The following is a 17665-nucleotide window of genomic DNA, read 5'->3' as shown; positions in this document are numbered from 1 at the left end:
ACTTTTTGGTACTTCCCACTCGTCAGGAATGGTCTGAAGTAGATAAGGAAAGAGAAATTAGATCTTAAACCTGCTAATTTACATTCCTTGAGTCTCTCCAGACCATTCTCGGACCCCACCTTTGAAGAATGTGTGGTTGTGGCATGTGTTGCTGTGGGTCCAGGAGCTGCAAGCGTCACTTTTTTTAATGTTCTGCTTGGTGCTCCTTTTCCAGGGGTTTCTTTGGGGGATCCACTGGTTATTTTATGGTTACCGTTTGGCTATGCGAAATAGTCAGGGTTGCACAGTCCCTTATACAGGTGTCACTAGTCGGAAGTTCTCAGTCTCCCTCTGCTGGTATGAGTGCATATTATCCACTCATCTGGAATGGTCTGGAGAGACTCAAGGAAAGTAAATTAGCAGGCAAGATCTAATTTCTCCATCTGTATGGTGGTGGTATTAAAAGGGCTACTACTTTGTGCCGTAGTTGGTCCTTAGAGACAATCCATGAAGTATTTATTCCTCAAATTTGCTAGAGCTTTTCAGACTTGGCTTGGTAATATGGAGGCAGCAAATCTGTGCTAAGGACCTATCCCAAATCTACATGTCCTGGTAAGTATAGCCTATCCTGACTGTCCCCAGGCACTAGTTAAGTACCTGATCCATGGGTTTTGTGAGGTCTGTGTTCCTAAAGGCAATAGGGGAATAGTTTGCAGGCTGAGTATTTGTCCAGAGTTCAAGAACCTAATTGGCAGGTGGAAGATACCAGTTTAGGGACAAATGAGCATGTGAAGCCTGATCAGCATTTGGCAGGATCCTCCATGTGTCCACCGTAGGTAGTAAAGCTAGCACTGAGGTATTATGTGATACCTCTCTCTTCCTTGTAGGAAGCTTTGTCCTCATCCCGAAACAATTACTCCCGGAAGCTGGAAGGGTCAGGAACTGTGAATGATCAGCGAGACAAAGCTGGCCTTGCTGGCACACTGTCCCCTCACATCTGGAGCCGATTACATTCCGGTAAGTTTTGCAGCATGGTCTGAGTTCCACAGGCTGAGGCATAATTGCCTGTGATGTATACTGAACTCTTCTTATTAGCATGAGGTGACTCTTCTAATCCAGTTAGGACACAATGGTGGTGCATACACTACAGAAGCAATTTGATTTTGTTACAAGATTTAAAAAAACAAAAATGAAACAGTTAACCAGGTTTAAATAAGTCTGAGACCCATATAATATTACAGATTCTTGTTGCAGTCCATGGAGATGCTCTCAGAATTCTATCCCAGTGGGGTTCCATTTAGTGTGGGCTGTTCCCAACCTAGGGTTTGCTTCCTTCTCTAAATTTGTGAAACTGACTCCAGAGGTTGAATGTTCTGTTGGTTAAGAGAAGAGCACTTGGATGTAAGATGCGCTAAATGCCCTTTTCACGCTTTTTCTCACAGCAGGTATGGAGAGAGGGGCTTATCCTGTTGCCTCTGATCTGTGGCCAGAGCCATTAGGTGCATACGAGGAGACAGTCGGCACTGAGGTAAGAGGGGAGAGGGAGCCCTTGATCATACCAGTATTCCATACCTAGGCTTCTCTTGATTGTGGGGAGCAGTGGGCTATGAACCAGGGAAGCAGAGGTTTAAATCCATCTGCCACTTTTTGTGATGTTGATCAAGTTGCTTCTCCCTGCATTGCCTTGGGTACAGACTTGTAGTATTATAATCCCTCTCAGGACAGTGAAATACCTAATGTGCCTGAATGTAACTCACTTTAAGCTAGTAATGAAAAGATGTAAACTAATTAAAACATTTCTTAAACATCTAAAGGGGGTGGGTGAGCGGGTACTTTGGTAACCATCTTTATAGTAAATCCGAACCGACATAAAAATTTGATCAGCTGCTTGTTTTTCTCTTCAATGTATCTTTCCCACCTAGCCGTGTTGCCCTCCTCTGCAGCGGAGTCAGTCAGACAGTGGTGTAGACCTGAGTAGCGACTCCCAAGTCTCTTCTACAAGCTGCAGCCAACGTAGCTCCCCTGATGGCGGCCTAAAGGCTGAGCCTGGCAAGCACATGCCAGTGCTGAGTGCTGGTAGAACACGGGACCCTGAGCCTGAGGGACCCAAGGAGCAGAGGGGGCGCTTGCCACCTGCCAAAGACCCAAATCTCAGGGAGAGAAAGGTAAAGGGTGTGCCCACACTCGTGATTGCTTTACTCAATTTTCTGAAAGTCAACATGCCAATCTTATCACATTACAGTACAGTAGTTTAGAGCAAGCTGCCTCTTTCATGATATCTGTAGGCCTGAGCTCCAATCCCACTACAGCCACTAACTCAGCAAGATACCATGTTCATATGAATTTAATGTTTTCTGTTAAGACCTATGAAGTTGCCACTGGTCCACAGAGAGAGCATGCACCAGGAGCTATTGGCACAGAACGGTCCCAGAGGGCCCTGAACTGCGGAAAGGAGAGTGAGAGCATCAGGTCAGATGTAGACTTCACGCTGGAACCTGACAGAACACCCCAGCCTGTACAGTTTGGCTTGGGAGATAAGGTTTGTTGACAGTGCTCCGTTTGACATTTGCACAATGTTCATCATAATGCACAAGCACCACTAACAGATCGGTTGTTTTGTTACTTATATTTAGGATTCGGGCTTGCGTCATACAGCTACAGAAGACTCCAGACGAGAGCGAGAGGCCATGGCACTTTCTCTGCACCAATCCAGTCCTGGAGGGGTGAGTTCTAGTAATCAAGTAGACTGGAAAGTTTGGCGAGAGGGAGAAAGCAATAACCAGATGTGGGAGGGAAGGAGGGGCAATAACAAGACAATTGATGTAACAGAAAGCCAAGACTGATGAGGCCATCAGTCTTGGATCTTCCAACTTCTCATTAATCATTGCTGAACTTCTACCGTTCCTCATGATTTCACCTCTCTTACAGCTGGAATCTGCACAAGCAGCCTGGAAGCTGACCTCTCACCCAGCTGCTGCAGAGCCCCCTGCTTACAGACCTGCTGACCCAGAGACCCTCCCTACTGCCAGTGAGGCTGCCGACTCCAGCACTACATCGTTCCCATTTCCAGGTACTCTTGTCACACACCTAATCTGCTAACAAGAACAATGGAAGCTCTCTCTCACCTTTTCCTTCCTGTTTTGTGTCCCACAGGAGAGAGGGAACATGGGCCACGCTTGTATCCGGAGCAGTTCTACAGCAGCCAGCCAGGATTGTCCCAGGTACTTGCTATTCAGGAATTTTCAGCATGAGTATAGACGAATACTTGAAGACACTGATCTCTTCCTGATGGGGGGGAATGTTGTATGTTTGTATACTTTCTATACAGCCTTTTCTGACAAACAGTCAAGACTGTGCACAATCTAAAATTAAATAATAAAAACAAAATAGTCGAAACTTAATCATAAAGCAGGTATAGTCAGCAGGACACCCAAACCCGACAGCTCAGCCCCCCAAAAGCTATTGTAAAAAAGTGAGCCTTCAAAAGATGTCTAAATTTGGTAAGAGATTCCTCACAGTGAATACTCAGAGAAAGATGTTCCAGAGGCGTGAAGCTAGAAAGCAGAAGGCATACTTCCACCTAGATTCAAATCTGGCCTGCCTGGAGCTTGGTAGTACTAGAATGATGTGAGCTCATAGACCTAAGAGAATAAGAGGGAGTATATGGAATTACTAAGGAGAACATGTAAGCCGCATTGAGCCTGCCATGAGTGGGAAAGCGCGGGGTATAAATGTAACAAAAAAAAAAGTAACAAAAATATGCTTTGTGAGCGAGACACACAATTTTTAACCTAAGAAATAGTGGACTTACATGGTAATATTGGCGTGCTTTACATAAGTCGCATTACGGAATTTTGAAGAGTTTTTAAAGTCGCTTAATTTGGGCAAAGAAAATACCTACATAGACTAAATTACAATAGTCTAGGTGGGATGGCAAAAAGCATGAAGAAGGGTGTGCAGTGCATTGAAATCAAGATCATGAACAGACCGAATATGATGTAGATTGATATAATCAGATTTGATAACATTGGAAACTTGATGTTGGAAAGAGGCCTGAATCAAGAAAGACACCAAGATATCAAAAGGATTGGACCATAGGAAGCAGTAGTCCAAATAATACAGTAACCAAAGATGGCACAGTGTTCATATCGGTCAACCAACAAGCAACTGTTTTCACCCTAATCCAAGTCAGTTCAGAGAGCCACCCAAGAGGTGGAATCTATACACTTCTGTACATGATGTAGTTCTGGATTCTTTAGCTTCCCTCCAGGCCGGCCTAGACGGATGGGTTATGCACTCCTACCAGCAGGTGAGACTGAACGCTACAGACTCTCTGCTGTCCCTCCCAGTATTTCTCAGCCTCCCAGTGGGTGGTAGAGGTGCAAGTCTGTGCAGTCTCAACTGGTCTGGTAGGCCTGGGGTTTCCTAGCCCTGGGGAGGGGGGAGTGAAGTTACTGGGGTCAGCAGTGTTTGTAATTCATTCTGGCTGCTAATGTCTCTGTTTCTCTCCCAGGGCTCTTTCTTGGCTGATGGTTGGAGCTGTGGCCCATGGGGGGATGTCAAACCCGGGTGGCCTGGTCCCTTCCTATACCTCCTGTTTCCTTGGCAATGAGGGGTCATTTTTGTTTCTGGAGGTCCTTTCTGTGCCTCGGCCTCTGATGCTCTGGTTTAATGGTGAAGTCTAAAAAAGAAGCAGGATATCATCTGCATAGAAAAAAGCTTTAATGTTGAACAACTAAATCAGGATTGCTAAAGGATTTCAAAAAATATTAGAGAGCATGTAGGTGACTATATCAAACAGTGGATTTTGATCTTCATTGTCCCTAAAGGAAATGGGTCAGAGTACTTGAATATGCTTTCTCTTTGTGTATTTTCACAGCCTCTAATATCCTCCCACAAAGTATCCTTGTAACCAAACATTCCAGTTTTCACCTTGTCCTGTGTATACAACAGCATTCTGCCATCTAAACTGTGGTGTGGAGAAATAACATAACCATTCCAGAGTGCCGAGTGTAATTTTAGACTCCACTTTATCATTTGATAAACAGATTAATGCCCTTAGTAAAAGATTTTTCCTTGAGCTTTGGCAGTTATGGGCAGTAATACCTTCATTAGTGAAAGAAGATTCCTCAGCGACCCTCCAGACCGGTCAAGACGCTTGGGTTATGCACTCCTACCAGCAGAGGGAGACTGAAAACACTAAAACTGTAACAATGTATAAGCCACCTACCAACCAGTGTTGCCAGGTGGGCGGTTTTACCGCCCAATTGGGCGGTTTTCCGCGACCCGCCGCAGGAAAGTTTTGCCCGTGGCGGGTTGCGGTTTTTTGTGCTTCTTTTTTTTCTTTTGGGCGGTTTTCAGGCGGTTTTTTCGGCCGCAGGGGGCGGGGTTAGTGACGTTTTGGGCGGGGTTAGTGACGTTCTGGGCGGGGCCGATGACGGGGGAGGCGGGGGTGATGATGGCGGGGGTGGGGGGTGTCAGGGGCGGGGTTTGAGTTTGGGCGGGTTTTGGGCTGGATTTAGGCTGGTTTGGGTGGGAAAAAAATTTTCCACCTGGCAACCTTGCTACCAACCCCCAAGCAGCCAGTAAATCTCAGTCTCCAGCAGAGGGTAGACGTGCAGCCTGAGCAGTCAGTCTGGTCTGGTAGGCCTGGGATTTGTTTTAGGCCTTTTGTTGGTTAGCACCCTGTACTTATAATCTGTGTGCTTCGGGGAAGTGGGTCCGGTGGGGCTCTGTTTTTCCCCTGGGGAGTCACACCCGGTGATCGGGTCCCTCTCCCTGCTGTGCTCTCCTGAGCAGTCAGCCCTGTGCCTCGGCTCCTGTGTGATTGCAGGAACCTTGAGAGCCATAGCCCTTGTCAGCGTTTAGCAACCGGGGAGGTAAGAAGCCAGTTGAAAAAAAAAAAAGCTCTGCTTTGTTTGGGGGCTGACCGGGAGAGCTGCAGTGCGTTTGTGAGAGAGAGTGAGTCTGGGCGCTGCTGCCTGTTGGGTTGCTTACCTCCTTTCTTCCCTGAGGGATGTCGGCAGGGAAACTGTCCCATTGCCGGTTCTGTGCGCGTCAAGGGCACAATGCAGGCTCTATGGGGAGTCGAAACCGCCTCTTCCTTAGCATCCCTCCGGACCGTCCCAGGATTGGACTGATGGGTTGTGCTCGCCTACCAGCAGGTGGAGACTGAGAAAAAACTGACTCTAGCGAGCCAATAGGAGCCCTGGTCATGTGACCGTAGCCTCAGTATTTTCTCAGTCTCCCAGCAGGTAGGAAGTGAGCCTATTAGTCTCTCTTTTTTATATGATTCTTATCTGTGATCTGTCTTCTTTTCTGTGCCTGAGAATTATTTGTTAGAGGCTTTTCAGAAATTCTGTGCATTGTTTGCAGCCTCTGGGGTGTTACACTCGGAGGATCTGGGTTCCTCCCCATCTCCCTCTGGTGAAGTATTTATGGCTAATTGTTTTAAAAAAAAAAAAAAGTGGGGAAAAAAATGTGGTTCGCGCGTCTTTTTTTTTTTTTTTTTCTCTGTTATCTGTCCTTGCTAAATAAATTAATCATCAACAGAAATTGAATTAAATTCAAAATACTGCACGTTCTGGTCAAATCTGTGTGCCCCTTCAGCTTGCTGTAGGTTTTTGGTTTTTTTTTTTTACAGCTACTACCAACAGAGCTGAATACTCGTTAGGTCTGTGGGGAACAGAACTTTTTCTTTTGCTCAACAATACTGGCTGCCTCTCCCAAAGGCGAACACCTTTCCTCAGAAAGGGTGGCCCTTCCCTCTGCGCCTCTATATATATATATATATATATATATATATATATATATATATATATATATATATATATATATATATATAAAAATATATATATATCTGTTGATGATCCTCTCACAATGAAGTTATTCCTCCGTCATCCGGAACGCAACTCTCTGGGCTGGTGGCTGCGGACAAAGAATCTCTTGGCGGGAATGCCGTTGGAGCCTCCTCGCTGGATACCGTTAACGACAGATGCCAGTCTCTGAGGCTGGGGAGCTCACTGTCTGGACAAGTACACCCAGGGGCTCTAGTCTCCGCTGGAAGCAACGCAATCCATCAACTTCTTGGAGACCAGGGCGATTCGGCTAGCTCTCCAACACTTCGGTCAGCTCCTGGAGGGCAAGGCGGTGCTTGTCCTCTCAGACAACGTCTCGGCTGTGGCCTATGTCAATCGCCAGGGAGGGACAAGATGTCGTCTCTTGTAACGAGAGGCAGAGAGTCTCCTCAGCTGGGCGGAGGTTCACCTCACAGCCATATCAGCCTCGCATGTGGCGCGAACACCGGCCATTTTGTTGCCTTCTCCGAGTTCTCCTTCAGCAGCGGCGGCTGGGGTCTACGGTCCCCTGTCTTTGGGTGGTACTGACTCGGGGTCTTTGATACAGGCTGCAGGCACTCAGGGAGGGGGGTTTCCTCCTGAGTTTGTCCTGCAGATGTATCGCGCTTTTCTTATGCAAAATGACACTGCAGGGACTACAGTGCCAGGGGAGCCTGTTCGCTCTGTTCTCCCTCCTAAAAGACCTAGGGAGGGTGACTCCCAATTGGAAGTTATTTTCCCCCAGGATCGTGAGATACCCTTTTTAGAGGAAGAAGAGGGTCTGCAGGATTTGGCAGATCACTCTTGGGAGGATTTGTCTTCCTTAGACCCAGACTCTGTGCCTTTGCCGCAGGGGGAAGACCCCTCCGTAGCTAGGGTGTTCTATAAAGAGGATTTACAGGACCTCATCTCTATGGTAGCCTCTACTTTGCATTTTGATGATCCGCTCCCTGTCTCTGAGGTGCGGAAGATTGATGTATTGATTAAGGGGTCTAGGGCTTCTGGTAAGACTTTCCCTATGCACCAGGATATTTGGGAGGTTATTAAAGCCCAATGGGAGGCCCCGGATGCAGGTTTTCGTCCCTCCAGAGCCATGTCTCGACTTTATCCTGTCCCGGAAGCTGATAGAGCGCTACTTAACATTCCTGTGGTGGATGCTGTGGTTTCGGCTGTTACTAAGCGAAACACGGTCCCTGTGGATGGAGGTACTGCACTGCGGGATACTCAGGATAGGAGGTTAGACACTCTTCTAAAGAATAGTTTACATGTTTCTTCTCTCGCGGTGCAGGCGGCCATCTGTGGTTCCCTGGTGGCCAGGGCTTGTTTTCGTTGGGCGGAAAAAGTTTTGGATAGAGCTTCGGATGATATGGGTGCAATTGATGTGGAAGTGGCCAAGATTGAGACGGGCTCCGCCTTTTTGGCTGATGCTTTATATGATCTGTTGAGGACGTCTTCTAAGTCCTTGGCCTTGGGGGTCGCTCCCTTGGTTGAAGGGGTGGTCGGCGGATGTGGCCTCCAAATCTAAGCTAAGTAAATTCCCTTTTCGGGGTTCCTTATTTGGAGAAGATTTGGATAAGTTGGTAAATTCTCTAGGTGAGGCTAAAGTTCCTCATCTTCTGGAAGATAGGCCTCGGCTGGCTAGTCGAAGGGCGCTGTTTGTTCGGCGTACCTTTCGCCCTTTCCGTAGATTTCAATCTGATAAGGGCCCTCAAACGCAGAGGTCTCGGTTTTTTAACAGAACTCGATCCTTTTGGGGTTACTGCAGAGGGGGTAGATTTTCTTCTGCGAATTTTCGCTCCCCGTCGCGTGCTTCCCAATGAAGGTGCGAAGGGCTCTCCTCTGGTCCCTGTGGGAGCTCGTCTTTCGCAGTTTTATCAGAGATGGGTCCACATTACTTCAGATCAGTGGGTCTTAGAAGTTATTCGAGATGGTTACGCTTTAGAGTTCGCAAGGCCTATTTCAGAAGCCTTTCTGGAGTCTCCCTGTCGCTCTCGCCTAAAGGTTCGGGATACTCTATAGAGGCTCCTAGATCTCCAGGCAATATGTCCAGTCCCTCTTTCGGAGCAAAAGCGGGGGCACTGTTCCATTTATTTTGTCCCAAAGAAAGAAGACGCTTTTCGTCCCATTTTAGATCTCAAGGCCGTCAATCGAGCTCTCAAGGTCACAAGCTTTCGTATGGAGACCCTTCGCTCTGTCATAGTAGCAGTTCGCAAAGAGGAGTTTTTAACAGCATTGGATCTCACAGAAGCTTACTTGCATATTCCGATATGTCCGGCTCACCACAAGTTCTTACGTTTTGCCATTCTAGGGCAGCATTTCCAGTTTCGCGCTCTGCCCTTCGGTCTGGCGACGGCTCCGCGCACATTTACCAAGGTTATAGTGGTGGCAGCGGCTCTCAGGAAACAGAGAATTGTAGTTCATTCTTATCTAGACGATTGGTTGATCAGGGCGAAGTCTTATCAGGAAAGTTGCCAGGTTACTCAACGAGTGGTAGACTTCTTGCAGTCCCTAGGGTGGGTCATGAATGTAGCCAAGAGCAGGTTGGTTCCCTCTCAGTCGCTAGAGTATTTGGGAGTCACCTTCGACACACAAAAGGGTCGAGTCTTTCTCCCGCACGGACGGATTGTGAAGTTCCGGTCACAGATTCTGGGGTTCCTCCAGCAGAAAGCCCCAGCCGCGAGGGATTATCTGAAAGTTCTAGATTCGATGGCAGCAACGATAGAGGTAGTACCCTGGGCCAGGCTTCACATGAGATCTCTTCAGTGGTCTCTGCTTTCCCGCTGGTCCTCTCAGTGAGATCCTCTCACAATGAAGTTATTCCTCCGTCATCCGGAACGCAACTCTCTGGGCTGGTGGCTGCGGATAAAGAATCTCTCGGCAGGAATGCTGTTGGAGCCTCCTCGCTGGATACCGTTAACGACAGATGCCAGTCTCCGAGGCTGGGGAGCTCACTGTCTGGACAAGTACACCCAGGGGCTCTGGTCTCCGCTGGAAGCAATGCAATCCATCAACTTCTTGGAGACCAGGGCGATTCGGCTAGCTCTCCAACACTTCGGTCAGCTCCTGGAGGGCAAGGCGGTGCTTGTCCTCTCAGACAACGTCTCGGCTGTGGCCTATGTCAATCGCCAGGGAGGGACAAGATGTCGTCTCTTGTAACGAGAGGCAGAGAGTCTCCTCAGCTGGGCGGAGGTTCACCTCACAGCCATATCAGCCTCACATGTGGCAGGAATAGACAATGTGCAGGCAGATTTTCTCAGTCGCCACACGCTCGATCCCGGGGAGTGGTCTCTCTGCGATCGGACATTTCAGTTAATAGTGCAGTGCTGGGGTCTTCCAATTCTAGATCTGTTTGCCTCCAGTCTCAACTCCAAACTCCCTCGTTTCTTCAGTCGCCGAAGAGATGCCAGGGCGACAGGGGTAGACGCCCTGTTGCAGCAGTGGCCCGCCGGACTGCTTTACGCTTTTCCTCCTTGGCCACTAATAGGTCATCTCCTACAGAGGATCGAGGAGCACGAGGGGCCTGTCATCTTGGTGGCTCCAGACTGGCCTCGCCGGCCTTGGTATGCAGATCTACAACGTCTGGCGGTGGGGATGCCTCTTCGTCTTCCAGTTCTCGAGGACTTGTTGGTACAGGGTCCAGTACGTCACCCAGATCCGGCTTTTTTGTCTTGCAGCTTGGCTCTTGAATGAGCTCGTCTAGCTAAGAGGAGTTTTTCGGCTCCTGTGATTTCCACCATGCTTCGGTCATGTCGTCGTTCCACCTCGCTGAGCTATATTCGTACTTGGAGAATTTTTGAGGCTTGGTGTTCAGATGTGGGCATTGTTCCTTTGCGGGCGACAGTGCCTCAGGTGTTACAGTTTCTACAACGCGGTTTTGATAAGAGACTTTCTCTTTCTTCACTCAAGGTGCAGACTGCAGCTCTGGCCTGCTTCAGAGGTCGGATTCGGGGTAAGTCGGTGGCTAGTCTCCCCGATGTCATCCGGTTTTTGAAGGGGGTGAGTCTTCTGCACCCTCCGGTTAGAGCGTCCTTTCCAGCTTGGGATCTCAATTTGGTTCTTACAGCTTTATCGAAACCTCCGTTTGAACCTTTACAAGCCTGTTCCTTGAAGGATTTGACACTTAAGGCAGTGTTCTTGGTGGCTATTGCGTCAGCTAGGAGAGTTTCGGAGTTGCAAGCTTTTTCCTGTAGATCCCCATTCCTGGAATTTTCTAAAGAATGAGTGGTACTTTGGCCAGTCCCTTCCTTTTTGCCTAAGGTGCTATCGCGTTTTCATTTGGCTCAGGAGGAACAGAAGTTGCGTACGCTGGATGTTAAGAGAGTACTTAAAAGATATCTTGCGGTTACTGCAGAATTTCGTCGCTCGGATCGTCTCTTTATTCTTTTTGCAGGGCCCCGCAAAGGTCTGTTGGCTTCTAAGCCCACTTTATTGCGCTGGATCAAGGACATGATAGCGTCGGCTTACCTGTTGTCCGGCAGGCCAATTCCGGAGGCAGTGAAAGCGCATTCGACGCGTGGACAGGCAGCATCGTGGGCAGAGTGCTCCTTGGTGCCACCGGCGGAAATCTGTAAGGCAGCGACATGGTCCTCTCTTCATTCTTTCTCTAAGCATTACAGACTGGATGTTCAGTGTCGTCGGGAAGCCATCTTCGCATCACGGGTTCTCACAGCTGGTTTACTGGGATCCCTCCCTTAGGACTACTGCTTTGTTACGTCCCATCAGTCCAATCCTGGGCCTGTCCGGAGGGATGCTAAGGAAGGAGAAATTAGACCTTACCTGCTAATTTGCTTTCCTTTAATCCCTCCGGCCCGGCCCAGGGCCCACCCGGGATATTCCAGTACACAAAATCGTCTTTATTCAGCTGTCATGTTATATTTCAAGAGATAGTCTCCTTTACTAGGTACAGGCTTTTATCTGTTGTCTTCAGTCCTGTTCTGTTGCTCAGACAGTAGTAAGATAATACTTGAGTTCCGTTATATTTCAAATGTTCTGCAAGTTCAGAAGTTATATATGTTCAAATTGAAGCAAATACATAAGTCTGTACATAGTTGACCATACCTCAGCTCTGAAGCGAGTTGTAGGTGAGTCCAGTGTTGCGGCTAAGCCGTAGTATAAGCTCATTTTTGTCTTGGTGCTTTCTGGCTGCTTGTATTTCTCATGGCACAGAATATGGTTCTCTCTTTTTTTTCCTTTCTGCTTTGTTATTCAAATACTGAGGCTACGGTCACATGACCAGGGCTCCTATTGGCTTGCTAGAGTCGGAGCTTTTTCTCAGTCTCCACCTGCTGGTAGGCGAGCACAACCCATCAGTCCAATCCTGGGCCGGTCCAGAGGGATTAAAGGAAAGCAAATTAGCAGGTAAGGTCTAATTTCTCCTTTCTTCGCTTCCGGTATTGTCCACAGAGGTTTTCAGGGTCGGCTCAGGCTCTGTTGATACGTCCTTGCTCCCGGGTACTGTAGCGGCGATTCTGATTTTGGCGGGAACCGCTGCCATCTTGGATTCCTCCGGCCCTGCAGTTTCACCTCAGACATTGCAGGATTTTCAGGGGCAGAACGTAGGCTGGTCGCCTGAGTGCTCAGGGGGCATGGGATTCCCACCTGATTTTATTTGGTTGATGTTCCAGGCGTGGAAGTCAGGATCCCAGCAGGCAGACCTTCAAAGGGGGGTAGGTCCTTTAGTTGCCAAACACCCTCAGCTGGAGTGGTCAGAAGACCCTGAGTTTTTGTCCTTACAGCACTCAGAAGAGGAGTGCAGTGATCTTGAAGATGACGTTCTTTTGGACACCTGTTCTGAGGAGGAGGGGTCCTTGCCAGGTGAAGATCCCTCGGTAGTGAGGATCTTTCATAGAGATGAGCTGGCTGAATTGATTGATCAGGTGGTTGCTACACTTAAATTTGATTCTCCTGAGACCACGGTGGTGGAGGTAAAGCAGGTAGACCCATTAGTTAAGGGTATTCGCCAGTCTTCCCGTTCTTTTCCCATGAATAAAGACCTCAGAGATATGGTCATGCAGGAGTGGTCTTCCCCAGATTCTGCTTGTAGGGGGGCTAGAGCTATGGCGAGGCTTTATCCTCTTCCGCAAGAGGATAGGGACTCCTTAAAGTCTCCTACAGTAGACGCGGTGGTGACGGCGGTCACTAAAGCCACTGCTATTCCTGTTGATGGGGGGGACTGCTCTCAGGGATCCTCAAGATAAGAAGTTGGAATCCTTTATTAGGCGTAGTTTTGATCTGTCCGCCTTGTCGCTGCAGGTTTCGGTGTGTGGAGGTTTAGTAGCTCGTGCTTGCTTCCGCTGGGCCGAAAAACTCTTTAGATGATCCAGCGGTGGATAGATCTTCCTGGGTGCAGGAACTAGCCAAGCTGGAGATGGGCTCTTCTTTCTTAGCGGATGCTCTTTATGATTTGCTGCGAGCGTCGGCAAAAAATATGGCATTGGTTGTGGGAGCTCATCGGGCTCTTTGGCTTCGAGGTTGGGTCGCAGATGCGGCCTCTAAGTCCAAGTTGTGTTCTCTCCCCTTCAAGGGTTCTATGTTTGGGGAAGAGCTGGATAAGTTGGTATGTGGTCTTGGGGGTGCTAAGATTCCACGCCTGCCAGAGATGCGTCCCAGAACAGGCGGTCGAGGGCTGTCGGGCCGTGGTCGTCTGCGAGATGCTCGGCGGGACAGACCGGGTAGGGCCAATGGTGCGCCTAGAGGGCAATTTTTTTTTCAGCGTACAGCCCTTTCGTGGAGGCCGCCGGGGGGGGGGGGGGGGTCCGGATGCATCTTCGGTGGGTTCTGCCTCGGTGCGTGCCTCACAATGAAGGTCGCCTAGTTCCGTTGCAGTCCCTGGAGTATCTGGGAGTTCGTTTCGACACGTTGAAGGGGCGAGTGTTCCTACTGTCAGCTCGGATTGTCAAGATGCAGGCTCTGATTCGTCAGCTTTGCTTCAAGAGACTTCCTTCAGCTCGCTCTTATCTGCAGGTATTGGGTCTCATGGCAGCGTTGATAGAAGTAGTTCCATGGGCCCAGGCTCACATGCGGCAGTTACAGTCGTCCCTGCTGGATCGCTGGTCTCCTCAGACTCAGGACTTGGAAGAGAAACTCTTTTTGCCGGATACTCCCCGCCTCAGCCTTCAGTGGTGGCTTCACATGCTGAATCTGGAGAAGAGCATGCCCTTGGATCCTCTAGTCTGGATTGTTCTCACGGATGCCAGTCTGGGAGGTTGGGGGGCCCATTGCCTCGGACAGGTGGTCCAGGGCCATTGGTCAGAGGAGGAGGCCGGATGGTCCATCAATCGTCTGGAAACGCGGGCGATCCATTTGGCTCTCCAGGCTCTTCAGTATCTTCTAGGCGGCAAGGCGGTCCGGATTCTGTCCAACAATGCCACGGCCGTCGCTTATGTCAATCGTCAAGGGGGCACAAAGAGTCAGGCAGTCGCCGAGGAGACAGCGGAGCTAATACGTTGGGCGGAAGTTCATCTGCAGTGTCTCTCAGCAGGTCACGTGGCCGGCATGGACAACGTGAGCGTAGATTTTCTGAGCAGACACACATTGGACCTCGGAGAGTGGTCGCTTCATCGTCCGCTGTTTCATCGTCTGGTGACGGAGTGGGGTCTGCCTGTGATGGACCTCATGGCGACGTCCGCCAATGCTCAGGTGCCACGGTTTTTCAGTCATCGTCGGGATCCGCGGTCCGAGGGGATCGACGCCCTGGCGCTTCCATGGCCTCCTCAATAGCTGTTGTACGTGTTTCCTCCTTGGGCCCTGGTAGGTCGTGTAGTACAGAGAATAGAGCGGCACTTAGGCACGGTGATTCTGGTAGCTCTGAATTGGCCTCGGTAGCCATGGTATGGAGATCTAGTGCGTCTGGCAGTTCGGGATCTGCTGTCTCTGGAGGAGTCAGTGTTGTTAGTGCAAGGCCCCATAGTGATGCCTGATCCGTCTCCATTCTCACAGCTTGGCTCTTGAGAGGAACAGGTTGCGGAAGAAAGGGTTTTTGTCCAGAGTAATTGATACTGTGTTGCAGTCCCGTAAATGGTCCACCTCCGTCGCTTATGTTCACATGTGGCGAATTTTTGAAAATTGGTGTCAGGAGCGTTCTTATTCTGTTTGGCGCATTTCGGTGCCGGAAGTGCTAGAATTTTTGCAAGATGGTGTGGATAGAGGTCTTGCTCTTTCCTCTTTGAAGGTACAGGTGGCGGCTTTGGCTTGTTTCTGGGGGAAGGTACAGGGTGTATCCTTGGCTTCTTCTCCAGACGTGGTTCGTTTTTTGCGGGGCGTGAAGTTGATTCGTCTGCCGCAGCGTCAGGTGGTTCCGCCGTGGGATTTGAATCTGGTGTTCGTGGTTTCCCCCTTTGAGCCGTTGGTGTCGAGTACTTTTAAGGATCTCACTCTGTTTTTGGTGGCTATAGCTTCGGCTCGGCAGATTTCGGAGTTGCAGGCTTTGTCTTGTCGTGCTCTTTTTTTTTTTTTTTTTTTTTTTTTACTTTTTCTAAGGAAAAGGTGTCCCTGAAGCCCGTTCCATCCTTTTTGCCTAAGGTGGTTTCCTCTTTTCATGTGAATCAGGACATTTCTTTGCCGGTTTTGGGCAATAGGTCGGGAGATTCGACTCAACTCCGTTTAGCTAAATTGGATGTTCGTTGAGCTTTGCATTCTTACCTCACAAGGACTCAAGTGTTTCGGGCCTCTGATAGGTTGTTTGTGTTGTATGGTTGAAAGAGGTAGTTTCTTCGGCATACTTGTTCAAGAGGCGTGATGTGCCTTTGGTACTTAAGGTGCATTCTACTCGGGGGGAGGGGGGTGGCTTCCTCCTGGGCTGAAAATAGTTTGATTCCTCCTCAAGATATTTGCAGAGCTGCTGTCTGGTCCTCTCTGCATTCTTTTTTGAAGCATTATAGGATTGATGTGCAGGCTAGAGAGGATACGAGTTTTGTTGCGGCAGTTCTGACTTCTGGTTTTTGGGGTTCCCGCCCTTAGACTATTTACTGCTTTGGTACTTCCCAAGTGTCTTGACCGGTCTGGAAGGTCGCTGAGAAAGGTGAAATTAAACCTTACCTGCTAATTTTCTTTCCTCTAGACCCTCCAGACTGGTCAAGAACCCACCCGGTATGTTTTGGTCTAGTGTGGTCTGCAGACTGGTTTTGGTTTTGTGCCTCAGGGTTGTTATGGCTGATAGGTCTTTAGTTCTGGACTTCTCGTTTTCTGAAGTTCAGTGGTACTAGCCTCTGCGTTGTCAGGAGCGGACCGCAGCGCTTTGGCGTTCGGTCGACAGAAGCACGTTCGTGTCTGTTTTGAGTTCTGAGTACAGGGTTCTATGTATTCGTTTTATGTGTGTGTGTGTTTTTTTTCTGCTTTGTTACTGATTTACTGGCTGCTTGGGAGTTGGCAGGTGGCTTATACATTGTTACAGTTTTAGTGTTCTCAGTCTCCCTCTGCTGGTAGGAGTGCATAACCCAAGCGTTTTGACCAGTCTAGAGGAAAGAAAATTAGCAGGTAAGGCCTAATTTCACCTTTTAGAACTATAGCTCAAGCGGTTTTGTTGCCACAATTGGACTACTGCAACTCACTTGTATTCTCAGATTTCACTTCTGTCATACTGATAAGTGGGCTTGAACATTTTGAGATTTTCACTGGCTTGCAGATTTTCAATATTTGGTCTAAATTCTGAGGGTTTGGGTGAATTTGTTGGGATGTTTCCATTAGTTTTTTGAGGAACTTTGAAACTAGGCTTTCCTTCTTTTAAAAAAAAAAATCCAATTTAAATCTCTTTTTGAGAGGTTTTTTTCGGGGCCAGAGTATGAAATAAGTTACCTTCTGAATCTGAAGTCTGTGCCTTCCTGTTTCTCTTACAGGAAAATGTTAAACATATTTGAGCAACAACTCTGACCTATTTTTAATGATTTTTTTTATCCTTCTGTTTTATTTTGTTACTTTTTTATAATTATTGTTTTATAACTGTTAATTCCTTCTTATTGTTGCAGGAGGGTTGTTTTTCCTTATACTGTAAACCTCTGTGAATTCTTTTGAGAGACTCGTGGTGTATAAAACTGTGATAGTATAGTAGTAACCGTTACTCTGTTTCCCCTTCTGTACAGGTCCCCACAGCACCAGTGGAGTCACAGCTGCAGGTTGCAAATGGGAATCCCAGCTTTCGCTCAGGGACCCCATCTCTGCAGCCTTACAGGTGAGGAAGGAAAGACTTTACACCACCAGGCTCTCAACAGGCTATCTCACCTCCACATATGCTTTCAATACAGAATATGGGACTTCAGCTCCACCTAGCTTGTGCTGCCCCACATGTGCTATCCTACAGATACAGAGACCCAGGCTCTAACTAGTCTAGTCATCTGCTAATACATGAGGATATAAAATTTAGCTGTATCAAAATCTGTTTATAACCTGCAACCTTTTTAAATCTCTATTTCCTCAGCAACCCTCCAGACTGGTCAAGACGCTTGGGTTATGCACGCCTACCAGCAGAGGGAGACCGAGAACACTTAACTTCAAACAGCTACAAGTAACCTGTGCAGAACCCCCAACAGCCAGTAATTTCTCAATCTCAGCAGAGGGTAGGCGTGCAGCCTGACCGGTCTGGTAGGCCCTTGGGGGGGTCCCTAGTGTTCTGGTTTTTGTTCTGGAGGGGCACAGTACCCGTACTTAGAATTCTTTGCTTCCGGGGTGTGGGTCCGGTGGGGCCCCTTTTCCCCATGGGGTGTTACACCCGGGTGGCTGGGTCCCTCCCCCTCTTGTGCTCTCCCTTGTGTGGGCTGCGTTGTGCCTCGGCTTCAGGCTTTAGTCGGGAGCCTTGAGTGCTTTCAGTTGCACAGCAACAAGGTTCAAAGAAAAGAGGAGGGAAAAAAAAGCTCTAG

At 48.6% G+C, this 17665-nt stretch overlaps 1 protein-coding gene across 1 annotated transcript in view; it reads left to right on the top strand.

The window, feature by feature from the left end:
- The window catches only part of PRRC2A (proline rich coiled-coil 2A), a 215053-nt gene that overhangs the window by 173219 nt on the left and 24169 nt on the right, over positions 1-17665 (top strand). Inside the window, exons 19-26 of the mRNA XM_030197354.1 lie at positions 867-996; positions 1422-1507; positions 1902-2144; positions 2342-2518; positions 2613-2702; positions 2908-3049; positions 3133-3200; positions 16892-16980. Coding sequence (XP_030053214.1) covers positions 867-996; positions 1422-1507; positions 1902-2144; positions 2342-2518; positions 2613-2702; positions 2908-3049; positions 3133-3200; positions 16892-16980 — 1025 coding nt within the window. The remainder of the gene's footprint in view (positions 1-866; positions 997-1421; positions 1508-1901; positions 2145-2341; positions 2519-2612; positions 2703-2907; positions 3050-3132; positions 3201-16891; positions 16981-17665) is intronic.

Source organism: Microcaecilia unicolor, chromosome 3 (assembly GCF_901765095.1).
Source record: "Microcaecilia unicolor chromosome 3, aMicUni1.1, whole genome shotgun sequence".
Lineage (NCBI taxonomy): Eukaryota > Metazoa > Chordata > Amphibia > Gymnophiona > Siphonopidae > Microcaecilia > Microcaecilia unicolor.
This window is presented reverse-complemented; position numbering and strand designations above follow the sequence as displayed.